This window comes from Symphalangus syndactylus, chromosome X (assembly GCF_028878055.3).
Source record: "Symphalangus syndactylus isolate Jambi chromosome X, NHGRI_mSymSyn1-v2.1_pri, whole genome shotgun sequence".
Classification (NCBI taxonomy): Eukaryota; Metazoa; Chordata; class Mammalia; order Primates; family Hylobatidae; genus Symphalangus; species Symphalangus syndactylus.
In genome coordinates this window covers 32,357,855-32,371,360 of record NC_072447.2, presented here as the reverse complement: position 1 = coordinate 32,371,360, position 13,506 = coordinate 32,357,855, and the positions used below count along the sequence as shown (strand labels likewise).

Here is a 13,506-nt window from a genome sequence, read left to right as displayed (position 1 = left end):
CACGTGCCTGTAGTCCCAGCTACTTGGGAGGCTAAAGCAGGAGAATCGCTTGAACCAGGGAGGTGGAGGTTGCAGTGAGCCGAGATTATGCCACTGCACTCCAGCCTGGGTGACACAGTGAGACTCTGTCTCAAAAAAAAAAAAAAAAAAAAATTTATAGTACTTTTTTTAACTTTGCTTATACATACATATATGCCATACATCAAAGAGTTTTTATTATAATATAGAACAAATATATATACCTTAGGGGACTATTTGAAACTATAGCTTCAGTTTTTAAATGCCAAAATAGATCAAATATTGATTTCATTATAGTTGCCATGTTCTGTGAAGTTACTGTTTTATTTGCTACAATTTAACTGCTTATTTTATATAGAATTACTAGTTTTGGGGGCATAACATTGACTTGCAGGCTGAAAATATTTTTCATTCGTTCATTCAGTATTTTTTGAGGACCTCCTATATTCCTAGGTTCTGTCTTAAACCAACCTGGCACAGGAATTTGAACCCAGATCTGGAGCTCAATTATTCCTCTTCTTCATTCTATGTATTTAGAGTTGGGGACTAGAACTGTAGAGATCAGTAGATTAGTCAAGAGAATGAACATTTTATTTGGGTTTAGTAATTGTGTTAGTCTGTTTTCATACTGCTATAAGGAACTGCCCCAAACTGGATAATTTATAAAGGAGGTTTAATTGACTCACAGTTCAGCATGGCTGGAGAGGCCTCAGGAAACTTACATTCATGGTGGAAGGCAAAGAGGAAGCAAGGCACCTTCTTCACAAAGCAGCAGGAAAGAGAGGTTCCGAGCGAAGTGGAAAGAGCCCCTTATAAAACCATCAGATCTCGTGAGAGAACTCTCTTACTATCACGAGAACAACATGGGGGAAACCGCCTCCATGATTCAATTTCCTCCAGCTGGTCTCTCCCTTGACGTGGGGATTATGGGAATTACAATTCAAGATGAGATTTGGGTGGGGACACAAAGCCTAACCATATCAGTAACTAAAAAGAGGTCACTTAATGACCTTGGAAAATAATTTCTTTAAAATATGTTTGGGAGAAGAAAAGTTTATTACAGGGGCTAAGGAAATGGAATAATAAGGAAATTGAAATGTCAAGTATAGGTAATTCTTCTTGATGTTTTATTCATAGTAGTGAGTGGAAAGAGGGAATTCACTCAAGGGCTTGAAAGTGTATCAGAAACAGGGAGGTAACTTCAAAATAAGGGATATGTGAAAGTTGTAAGAGACAGCAAGGAGTTGGGGATTGAGTGATCAAATATTGAGGAGAGAAGAGATAATTGAAACCAAAATGTCCCATAGGAACCAAAGAAAGGTGTTGTTAAGGCATAAATAAAAGAAGATTGGACTTCGAAAACTAGAGAGAAAACTTTTCATTTGATGTAAGTGAAAAAGATGAGAATGATTGAAAATAAAAGTATTTTAAAATGGAGAAATGGGATTTTTTTTTTTTTTTTGAGATGGAGTTTCACTCTTGTTGTCCAGGCTGGAGTGCAATGGTGCATTCTCGGCTCACTGCAACCTCTGCCTCCCGGGTTCAAGTGATTCTCCTGCCTCAGCCTCCCAAGTAGCTGGGATTACAGGCATGCACCAGCACGCCTGGCTAATTTTTTCTATTTAGTAGAAATGGGGTTTCACCATGTTGGTCAGACTGGTCTGGAACTCCTGACCTCAGGTGATCCACCTGCCTCAGCCTCACAAAGTGCTGGGATTACATGTGTGAGCCACTGTGCCCAGCCAGAAAAATGGGATTTTTAAGTTTACCCCCAAAGGGTAGCCTTTAATCTTCTCATAAAGTAGAAGATTAGGTCATTTCCTGAATGGAATAGAGAAAGAGGGAGATGGGAACTTAAATAGGGAAAAGCCTTCTACCATGGAAACATACTTGGAAATCAGTGAGTTGCGGCAATGACTCCTCAGTTGAGGTTAGCATGGATTTTATAGACACCAGTAACATCTTAATGTTCTAAAGCAGGAATTGGCAAACAATAGCCTGAGGGCCACATCCAGCTCATGTAGCTTGTAAGCTAAGAATTTTTTAAATATTCTTAATTGGTTGTAGAAAAACAAGTAAACAAAGAAACAAAAAAGGGCCGGGCGTAGTGGCTCACACCTGTAATCCCAGCACTCTGGGAGGCCGAGGCGGGCGGATCATGAGGTCAGGAGATTGAGACCATCCTGGCTAACATGGTGAAACCCCGTCTCTACTACAAAATACAAAAAATTAGCTGGGCGTGGTGGTGGGCGCCTGTAGTCCCAGCTACTTGGGAGGCTGAGGCAGGAGAATGGCATGAACTCGGGAGGCAGAGCTTGCAGTGAGCTGAGATCGCGCCACTGCACTCCAGCCTGGGTGACAGAGCAAGACTCCGTCTCAAAAATAAAACAAACAAAAAAGAATGTACGACAGAGACCTTATGTGGCCTTCAAAGCGTGAGATATTTAGTATCTGGCCCTTCCTGGAAAAAGATAGCTAACTCTTGTTCTATAGCTCAGGACCAGAGAAAGCAGATGATTGTGTGACTCAGAGATGGGGACTAACATTCTGGACATGATCAAAGATCAAAGGGTGATAAAAGAAGGTATACGAGTTAGGGGTTTTTGGTGGAGTTGGACAGTTGGGTGCAGGTTGAGTAAAGCAAAGCCAGAAGAAAGCTAATGGATTGCATGAAAATGGAATATGGGCTTGTGGATAGATGTCATAATGAGAATGTAAAGCCTGATCAGTTGGTTTGAAGCAAAGATAACAGGTAAGGAAGTTGGAATTGGAGAAAGGGGACATGGTTGGTTGTCTTGGAGATAGAAGAGTTTCAGAAATTGCCAACTACAGCCATTTCAGGAAATAGCTGAACTCTCCAGTGATAAGGTCAGGATGATGAAGCATCCAAGAGTACGATGATCAGATTCCTTAAGATGATGACGGGGAGACTATGTATGAAGAAATAATGTGTGTTAGGTTACTGGACTTTTTCAAAAAAGTGAAAGTGAGCCTGGAGTATGAAGTAGATGATGGCAATGAGGTAAAAAGAGGCTGGTGTAAGTAGGTGAACTACTTGTAAATGAGGGGGAAAGTGATGTTGGCAGTGAAGTGGTCCTCTCTTTGCCCTGGCAGCTCAGGATAGGCTGTTCCTTCCTCTTGGTTTGGTAAGTGGTAGAAGGTAGATAAAAAGGCCGTAGAAAAGATGTGGTATTATCTATTGCGGGTCAGATTTACATGTACATAGTCTTTGAATGTGGGAGGAACAAAGCAGCAGATTGGTTTGGAGTTGTAAAATGAAGCCCTCAAAATAACAGTAGATTTTTGCATAGATGTATAAATGTTTCACTTACATAGTTCTTCCTGTAAAGAATTTTTTTAAGCATTAGTGCTTTTTACTATGTAAAATTCATTTATTTGTAATAATGAAATTATCAAGGAATTAATACTAAACATATCTCTTTTTACTTAAATGTGAACATGGACAAAAGTAACCTGGCAGGTAGCCTTTATTTGAATATTGAAACTGGATTGGGCTACAAGGAAACTAGTAGCTACAAATCACTTGGGCCTGATAGTGGTCTTTCCATGACAACATTAATGTAGAGTCTCTATTTTAGTATATGAAACTTTATTAGTAGACATACATATAGGGACATAATGTATATTAACCTTAAATATATAATTTTTATTTGCCAATTATACCTCATTAAATCTGAAAAAAAGTCAAGAGCAAGGGAGCCCCTGCCCTCTGAAACATGAAGCAGGAGCCCTAGGCAATTGCTTTGCTATGTTTTTCTATGTTGATGTGAGAGATGATTCCTGTATATGACATAATTGGATAGTGTATTCTGAAGGAAAGACTCCTTTTTGTGCTTCCCGTAAAAATATGGGAAGTTCCTAATAGGTAAGTTGCTAGAAGTTTTTACCATGCTAAGTTGAAGTTACTGATTCCTCTAATAAAAACTTCTTTATTTTTTCTGGAGAATTAAACTATTTTCTGATAATATGAAATCTTAGGATACCTAAAACTTCATTTCAGATGGTACTTTTAGTTTTAAGTGGTTTTCAGTGAATAACCTTTGGAAATGGTTTTAAAGGTCAAGTAAAACTTATTTTGAGTCATGAGGAGACAATGCCTTAATTGTGTCATTTACTTTAATATTTTTTGTATTTTTTTCCTCAGTTCCTATTGTAAAGAATATAGCAAAAACAGAGTCTTCTCCTTCCGAAGCGAGCCAGCATTCAATGCAGTCTCCACAGAAAACTACTCTAATATTACCAACACAGCAGGTCAGGAGATCAAGTCGAATTAAACCACCTGGACCTACTGTAGTCCCCAAAAGGAGCAGTTCTGTTAAAAATATCACACCAAGGAAAAAAGGTCCAAACTCAGGAAAAAAGGTTAGTTGTATGTCCTTCTAATTTGTATTATAGGTTTTTGTAGTGCCTTATTATTTATAACATACAATTTAGGAATTTACTAAGAGTATGATGAGGGTCTTTAGAAATGTACTAAGAGTATGTAGGCTTTTGAAAGCCTCACATAACTATCGATAGATTGTTATTTCTTTGCTTGGGTAAACTTAAAACTTTTTATAGTGTTCTACTTCTTCAAAACCACAATGAAAGTACTATTAATACATGGGTGTATTTATGTTCAGACTAGTTAATTTGAAACTCAGTATACTTTAAAAATCAATGTGAAGTGAATCTTACTGTACATATATTATACCTCAATAAACTGGGGCAGGGAGAGAAGAATCAATATGATGAATTCAATAATGCTGGAGTCAACTCTAAAACCTAGAAATAATAGAAAAAGCAACAACCTGAAGACACTGAAGAGTGAATGGAAGCAGACAGATTCTGGTGGCAGGGGAAGTACTCACTGGGAGAAGGGGTGTTACACAAAGTGAGTTTCCATCGTTGTGGTTTTAAGCCTTAGGTCAAGTACACTTTGTGTAGCATGTGAAGCAACAGGAGTATTAGTAGAAAAACAATTTATCTGGCCTAGGGAAACCAGAAAACAGAAAAGCCAGGAAAACTGTGGCTGTTAAAGGGAATGGAGGGATTTTGGAAAGGAAAGGACCAGAGAGGGGATCTGCAAATTCTGTCTATCAACGTCTCTGACAGACCCCTGATCTGAGCATGTTTGTCTAATACACACAGGCCAGTGTAGCTAAAGCAAAAGATCTGAACTGAGGCTGGATGAAATTAGGCCCAAGATCATAATTTAAAGTTCAAGTCCAGCCAAGGTAATTACTAGCTAAACAAAAGAAATAACAATCATCAGAGAAATATAGAATTTAGAATCTGCACAAATTAATATTTGTAACATCTGGAATGTAATTCACAATTACCCAAATACATAGTAAAATGAATAACATTTTCAAGAGAAAAGAAAATCAACTGAGACAGACCCAAGTATAACCCAGATATTAGAACTAGGAAACAAAAATTTTAAAGTGGTTATTCAACTGGTCTTCGATGACATTACACACACACACACACACACACACACACACACACACACACAATTGTACTGATTAAAAAGACCATCTTAGTGGAGAAACAAAGGATAAAAAGGAGCCAAATTGAAACTCAGGAACTGAAAAATATGATATCTGAAGTAAAAGATTCACTGCACAGAATTAACCAGAATTGACTGGAGATGACAGAAGAAGGAGTAAATGAACTGGAAGATAGAATAGAAATTATCCAGGGTGAAAAACTAAGACTAAGATTGAGAAAGAAAACGATCAGAGACCCAGAGACCTTTTAGATAATATCAAAGGTCCAATACAATGTAATTGGAGTCCCAAAAGGAAAAGAAAGAGAAACTGGAGCAGAAAAAATATTTGAAGAAATAATGTCTCAAAATTTTCCAAATGTCATGAAAGAAATACATAGACACAAAATACTCAGCCAAGAGCAAACAGAATAAGCACAAAGACATCTAAGCTGAGGCATATTAGAGTCAAACTGTTGAAAACCAGAGACAAAGAGCAAATCTTAAAGGTAACAATGTAAAAATTAAAAAGTACATGCAGAGAAACAAAAATTTGATTAACAGCTGACATTTCTCATCAAAAGCCATGGAGGCCACAATAGAGTAGAACAACATCTTTAAAGGGCTGAAAGGAAAACAAAACAAAACAAAACAAAAAAAAACTGTCAACCCGAAATTCTGTATCTATCAAAAATACTCTTCTAGAATGAAGGTGAACTTAGCATATATATAATTTTTGTTTGTCAGTTATACCTTAATAAAGTAGAAAAGATTCCTTAGTAGAATTCAATAGTTTTCTTCATATAATTTATACTCTCATTTATTCTTATTTATTTCTGCATATTTTATGATTTTTGTTGCTATTGTGAAGGAAATCTTTTCCTTATTACTCTTTTCTTTTTTTTTTTTTTTGAGACGGAGTCTCGCTCTGTCGCCCAGGCTGGAATGCAGTGGCGCAATCTTGGCTCACTGCAAGCTCCGCCTCCCGGGTTCACGCCATTCTCCTGCCTCAGCCTCTCTGAGTAGCTGGGACTACAGGCGCCCGCCACCACACCTGGCTAATTTTTTGTATTTTTAGTAGAGACGGGGTTTCACCGTGGTCTCGATCTCTTGACCTCGTGATCCGCCCGCCTTGGCCTCCCAAAGTGCTGGGATTACAAGCGTGAGCCACTGCGCCCGGCCCTTATTACTCTTTTCTATGGAACAAAAGATATAAATATTTCTTAAAAAAAAAAGAATGAAGGTGAAGACATTTTCATTTTCAGATAAAAGCATACTAAGATAAATCACTGTCGAACCAGCACTGCAGGAAATGCTTAAAGGAAAATGAGACCAGATGGAAACCTGGTTTCTCAAAGAGAAAGGAATTGTTTTGAAGATGGTAAATCTTTGGGTAAATGCAAATGACTTATAATAACATGACTATTTGTAACTAATTACAATACAGTGTTGCAGAGTTTATATTTAACAGACATGAAACAATTGTAGTATAAAGGCCTGACGTGGGGGATATGGATCCTATATCATTGCAAGATTTCACTATTTTATGTGAAGTGGTACAATATTAACTTTATGTGGCTTGTAGAAAGTTAAGGATGTACATTCTAATCCCCAGGGCATATTGTAAAAAAAAAAAAGCAAAGAAGTATAGCTAAAAAGCCAATAGAAAATTAAAATGTAATTCTAAGGAATATTTGAATATTCAAATATATTCATTATAAAATATTCTAAGGAATATAAACTATTAACAAAAGGAAAGGAGGGGCTGGGTACAGTGGCTCATGCCTGTAATCCCAGCACTTTGGGAGGCCAAGGCAGAAAGATCACTTGAACCCAGGAGTTTGAGACCAGCCTGGGCAACATGGCAAAACCCCATCTCTACACAAAATACAAAAATTAGCTGGGTGCAGTGGTGCACGCATGTAGCCCCAGCTACATGGGAAGCTGAGGCAGCAGCAGAATTGCTTGAGCCTAGGAGGTGGAGGTTGCAGTGAGCTGAGATGGTGCCATTGCACTCCAGTTTGGGTGACAGGAGTGAAACCTTGTCTCAAAAGGGGGGAAAAAAAGGAAAGGAAAAGGAGGAACAGAACCAAACACAGAGGAGACAAATCAAAAACAGGCGATAAAATAGTAGACCCAGCCAGGCGTGGTGGCTCACGCCTGTAATCCCAGCACTTTGGGAGGCTGAGGCTGGTGGATCACCTGAGGTCAGGAGTTCGAGACCAGCCTGGCCAACATGGTGAAACCCCATTTCTACTAAAAATACAAAAATTAGTCAGGCATGCTCACAGGTGCCTGTAATCTCAGCTACTCAGGAAGCTGAGGCACGAGAATTGCTTGAACCCAGGAGGTGGAGGTTGCAGTGAGCCGAGATTTCGCCACTGCACTCTAGCCTGGGCAACAGTGTGAGACTCCATCTCAAAAAACAACAACAACAAAAAAAGTAGACCCAGATCCAAACATGCTGGTAATTGCATGAAAAGTTAGTGGATTATCCTTTCTAGTTAAAAAGACAGAGATTATCAACATGGATTTTTTTTTTTAAAGACCCAGATATATCCTGTCTACAAGAGATGCACTCTAAATATAAAGACATAGAATCTTTTCAGATCTCTTGCGGCTGACTGAATTAAATGCCAGCAGTATTATCTTACACGTTCCTGAGTTCAGCCATCCCATATCAGTATCTATAACATTTCCATTTTGTTTCAACTTATGTTTGCTGTATGGTAAAAAAAAAAAATAACATTGTGATTTTAAAACATATTGATACTGGTATTTTTCTTTAAAAACACTCAAAATTTACAAAATAAAAATCAAAAGTCAAAGCTAAATATTTCAAAAATATAGTCATGAACATTGAAAAAAATCAAGCAGATTGTTCTAATATAAATGGTAGCAGATGAAATTTTTTAAATGAAAAATAAAAGTAAGAAAAGTTAATAGTGAAATTTAAAGTGAAATAATATTTTAAATGCATTAAAAAATTAACATGTATGTATATTTTCCAGCTTCTGAAATGTCTTTGTGATTAGTTGGTATAATGGCGAAAATGTAAGATAACACCAAATAGTTTCCTTTGACTCCTTTAGTTTCCAGTTCCAAGCTAATTTGATAATTTTGGAGAGCTCTCTTTGAAAACATTGTTTATTTGATGACGGGGATGGAGAAGGGGCAGGTACTTTAATCTTTTTAAAATTATTTAAAAAATTTTTACTTTTTATTATGAATACATAATACTTGTATGTATTTATGGGGTCTATGTCATATTTGGATACAAGTTGTCGTTTTCTTCCTCCCCTTAAGGGAGGAGTGCAGGAGCACATTTTCTCAGTAAATGTACCTTTATTCAATTTTCAGTGTTAATGCAAACGTACTATCTTGGTATGTCTCAAGACAAAGGATTCAGATTTCAGATTTTTAAAATAGTGAAAGAATGACATGATCAACCCAGTAATTATAATTCAGTACTGAAAAATAACATGATTGTGTCCAGGCAGTGGCGCATGCCTGTAATCCCAGCACTTTGGGAGGCAGAAGTAGGAGGATCCCTTGAGCCCAGGAGCTCAAATCCAGCCAGGGCAACATAGCAAGACAAAAAAAAAATCACATTTTTCGTTTCTTTAACATTGATAAAGAACACTGTATCAATGTTAAACAAAAAATGTGGTTTACTAGATTACTGTCAACCGAAACGACAGCCATTAATTTAAGCAAATAAATTCCAGCAACATTGAATGTTCTATTTTTTACTCCTTTGTTCCTGCCTTGTAAATGCCCTCTGTTATTACCTTTTCTGTGCACAGGAGTCCCTTCTCTTATATTGGAGAGTCATGTTTGAAGGTAGCTCCTGGAAAACCCCAAGAGTTGATGTAAAATAAACAAAATGCTAGTGAAGTTTAACAATGCTCAGGAGACATTGGTTCTTATAGGCAGTAGGCATAATTTTGTATAGACTTTAGCAAGCCATCTGTGGTGATTTTGTCAGAATTATTATATGTAATATGGAGAAATGTGGGTTAGACACAGCGAAGGCTAACTAGATGAGCAACTTCTTTCTGAAAATAAACTGTCCCCTGCTTTGCTGAGATTTTTTTTCTATTGGAGGTATTGCTCTGGGTTAGAGATTTACAGACTTTTCTTTAGCAATGTGAAAAAACTTGTCTTACAGGGAACCTCAAAAAATAAAGTACATTTTATGGAATAAACTAATTTGGCTAAGGTGTGATTAGTTGGAGCAGGGGTAGGACAGGGAATCCCAGCCATTTGGTCTCTTTCTCCCCTACCTGGACAGTTCGTGGTCCTCTGAGAAGCTCAGTTTGGAAAGTTCTGCAGTTCATGACACACACACGGGTTTCCAACCTGAGGACTTCTGATAACTAATAATTTTGTAAACCAATGATATTTATAATTTTCTGACTTTCTTATCTAAGAATATATTAATGAGTATTGTATACTTGCGTTTTTTTCCCTTTGTTTTTAACAGGAAAAACCTTTGCCTGTGATATGTTCTACATCTGCAGCTTCTCTAAAATCGCTGACCAGAGACCGTGGCATGTTATATAAAGACATCGGTTCTGGGCCATGTAAAATAGTGATGTCTACAGGTAAATTCATATTTTAAAAATAGTATAGAATTACTAATCTTTTATCCTGTATTATTTTCAGTGTCTTCGAAGTCCTGGAAATAAAATAATAGGGGAAAAAGATGGTAATATTAAACATTTATCTTAGCATTTTTCATATTAAAGTATTTTGAAATTCTGGTTGTTCCATTTTACATTAAGGAAAAAGTCTTTAAATACATGAGTCACTTGAAAATTCAGATACTCTTAAAGTATTTTATCCATTTAAGTAAGATTTATGAAATTTACATTGTCAAATCTATTCTTGTTTTCCCTTTATCTCATTTCAAAATTTGTCTTTTTGTATTGTATGTATTTTCAAAGCTGCCTCAAACCTTTTCTTAATGCCTTTTAAAAATTATCTCCCTTACACTCTCCTATTCCCTGGACTTTTTTTTCCTTTTAATTTTTCTTTCCTGACTAAAAGTAAATTTAGTTTTTTAAAAATAGAAGTCACTTTTAAAATGATTGTTGTAACATATCTCATTTTTTTCAGTTTATTATTTCTGATTTTTAATTAGCAGGAAAGACTAGCTAAATGGATATAACACAAAGGATATAAAACATTGAAATCCTTGTTTAGCTTCACTTGTGTTCAGTAGAATTAGTCCATGTCATCAGCACCGTGGGTTGAATTTTTAATAGCTATTTCATTTCTGAAGGATAACAGTCCTTCCTCTGGCTGTTGCCACAAAGTTGAATTGTATATTTCAACAGAGCAAAACTGAGATTGATCAGTTTTCTTATACTAAATATAGACTATGTGTGTGTGAAAGTTTTGCAATATTAATGATTAAAAATAACATGCTTCTTAGGGGGACAGTTTATTTTATTTTTGGTAGTGATGTGCCCTCATGTTTTGTTTGTTTGTTTGTTTGTTTTTGTTTTTGTTTTTTTTTTTTTTTGAGACAGAGTCTCGCTCTGTCGCCCAGGCTGGAGTGCAGTGGCGCAATCTCGGCTCACTGCAAGCTCTGCCTCCTGGGTTCACGCCATTCTCCTGCCTCAGCCTCTCCGAATAGCTGGGACTACTGGCGCCCGCCACTACATCCGGCTAATTTTTTTTTTTTTGTATTTTTAGTAGAGACAGAGTTTCACCGTGGTCTCGATCTCCTGACCTCGTGATCCGCCCGCCTCGGCCTCCCAAAGTGCTGGGATTACAATCATGAGCCACTGCGCCCGTCAGTTTGTTTGTTTTTTTTGAGACAGTCTCACTTCATTACCCAGGCTGGAGTGCAGTGGCGTGATCTTGGCTAAATGCAACCTCTGCCTCCTGGGTTCAAGTGATTCTCCTGCCTCGCCTCCCAAGTATCTGGGACTACAGGCATGTGCCACCACACCCAGATAATTTTTGTATTTTTAGTAGAGATAGGGTTTCACTGTGTTGGCCAGTCTGGTCTCAAACTCTTGACCTGAGTTGATCCGCCCACCTTGGCCTCCCAAAGTGCTGGGATTACAGGTGTGACCAGCTGCGCCCAGCTTCCCTCATGTTTTTATAGTGTATATTGATTTGCATTTGTTGATTCTCAGTAAAGAAAATTATTGGAAGTTGGCATTTATGTGATTATAGATGAATTGCTTCTATATCATATGCTTTTATTATACTAAGGAAAGAGTTTATTTTAAAATTTTCTTCCGTGAATCTTGGTATATATAGAAGGAACATTTTTATTTTCTTAAAATTAATAAAATATTAATATATATCAATATAACTTAACTGTTATATATATCTTAAATTATTTGGTTACTTTAGAAAATACAATTGAGGTGAAGTATTGGTGATTTAAAAGAAATTCAGTCCAAAAAAGAGCATAGCAAGATGACCCATTTTGAAAGGAAATTCTTATACTGTGTATACAATTAAAAGATGAAAATATTCATCTGTCTTTGTGCCATTTTATATAATGTGAGAATGTATGAATAATTGATTTTGTGATGTTCCTAAAATGTCTGTAGGTTTTATGTCATCAGTTTGGATAAGATTCTAAAAAATTGAATAAACATTTTGATTGTTTCTTTGTGGGTTCAGTGTCTTTGCATGAATGTAAAAATATATTTACCTACATATTTTTAGGTAGCAGAAATGATCATTGATATTAACTATATTTAGGTTTTCTGTGAGTGAAGTGGCTAGTGGGATATAGTCATTGATTATGTAGTGTTTTCACAAAATTTCTTTTAATCAATCTCATTGTTATGTCTGCATATGCATTTTTCCTCAAGTCTGTGTCTATGTAAACAAACATGGAAACTTTGGCCCTCACCTGGATCCGAAGAGAATCCAGCAGCTGCCTGACCACTTTGGCCCGGGCCCAGTGAATGTGGTGCTTCGCCGGATTGTGCAGGCCTGTGTGGATTGTGCCCTTGAAACTAAAACTGTTTTTGGATACCTGAAGCCAGATAATCGTGGAGGAGAAGTGATAACTGGTATACTTATCTAATACATTGTCTAATTCAGTCCCTTCCCTTCCCTTCCCCCTTCCCTTCCCTTCCCCCTTCCCTTCCCCCTTCCCTTCCCCCTTCCCTTCCCCCTTCCCTTCCCCCTTCCCTTCCCCCTTCCCTTCCCCCTTCCCTTCCCCCTTCCCTTCCCCCTTCCCTTCCCCCTTCCCTTCCCCCTCCCCTTCCTCCTCCCCTTCCCCCTCCCCTTCTCCCTTCCCCATCCCCCTTCCCCATCCCCCTTCCCCATCCCCCTTCCCCATCCCCCTTCCTCCTCCTCTCCCCCCTTCCCCCTCCCCTTCCCTTCCCCCTTCCCTTCCCCCTCCCCTTCCCTCTCCCCTTCCCCCTCCCCTTCCCCCTCCCCTTCCCCTTCCCCTTCCCCCTCCCCTTCCCCCTTCCCCATCCCCCTTCCCCATCCTCCTCCCTCCTCCTCTCCCCCTTCCCCCTCCCCCTTCCCTTCCCCCTTCCCCTTCCCTTCCCCCTTCCCCTTCCCTTCCCCCTTCCCCTTCCCCCTTCCCCCTCTCCCTCCCTTTCCTCTTCTTTCTTCCTTCTTCTTCTTCTTTTTAGAACAGGGTCTCACTCTGTCACCCAGGCTGGAGTGCAATGGTGTGATTTTGGCTCACTGCAGCCTCCACCTCCCAGGTTCAAGCAATTCTCCCACCTTAGCCTCCTGAGTAGCTGGGATTATAGGCATGTGCCATCATGCCTGGCTAACTTTTGTATTTTTAGTAGAGACAGGGTTTTGCCATGTTGCCCAGGCTGGTCTTGAACTCCTGGCCTTATGTGATCTGCCCACCTTGGCCTCCCAGAATGCTGGGATTACAGGTGTGAGCCACTGCAGCTAGCCTGTAATATTTATTATATTAGTATAATAGGACATTTATAGGAGTTATAATATATGTTTATAGACTTTAAGCCCTGGTTTGAAAAGTTTACTTT

General features: G+C 38.3%; 1 protein-coding gene across 5 annotated transcripts in view; it reads left to right on the top strand.

Annotated features, from left to right (window-relative positions):
* The window catches only part of SCML2 (Scm polycomb group protein like 2), a 118,912-nt gene that overhangs the window by 87,185 nt on the left and 18,221 nt on the right, over positions 1-13,506 (top strand). For all 5 annotated transcript variants that reach the window (XM_063634992.1, XM_055268030.2, XM_055268033.2 and 2 more), the window contains exons 8-10: positions 4,184-4,401; positions 9,996-10,116; positions 12,355-12,558. In XM_063634992.1, the coding sequence (XP_063491062.1) occupies positions 4,184-4,401; positions 9,996-10,116; positions 12,355-12,558 (543 nt within the window). The remainder of the gene's footprint in view (positions 1-4,183; positions 4,402-9,995; positions 10,117-12,354; positions 12,559-13,506) is intronic.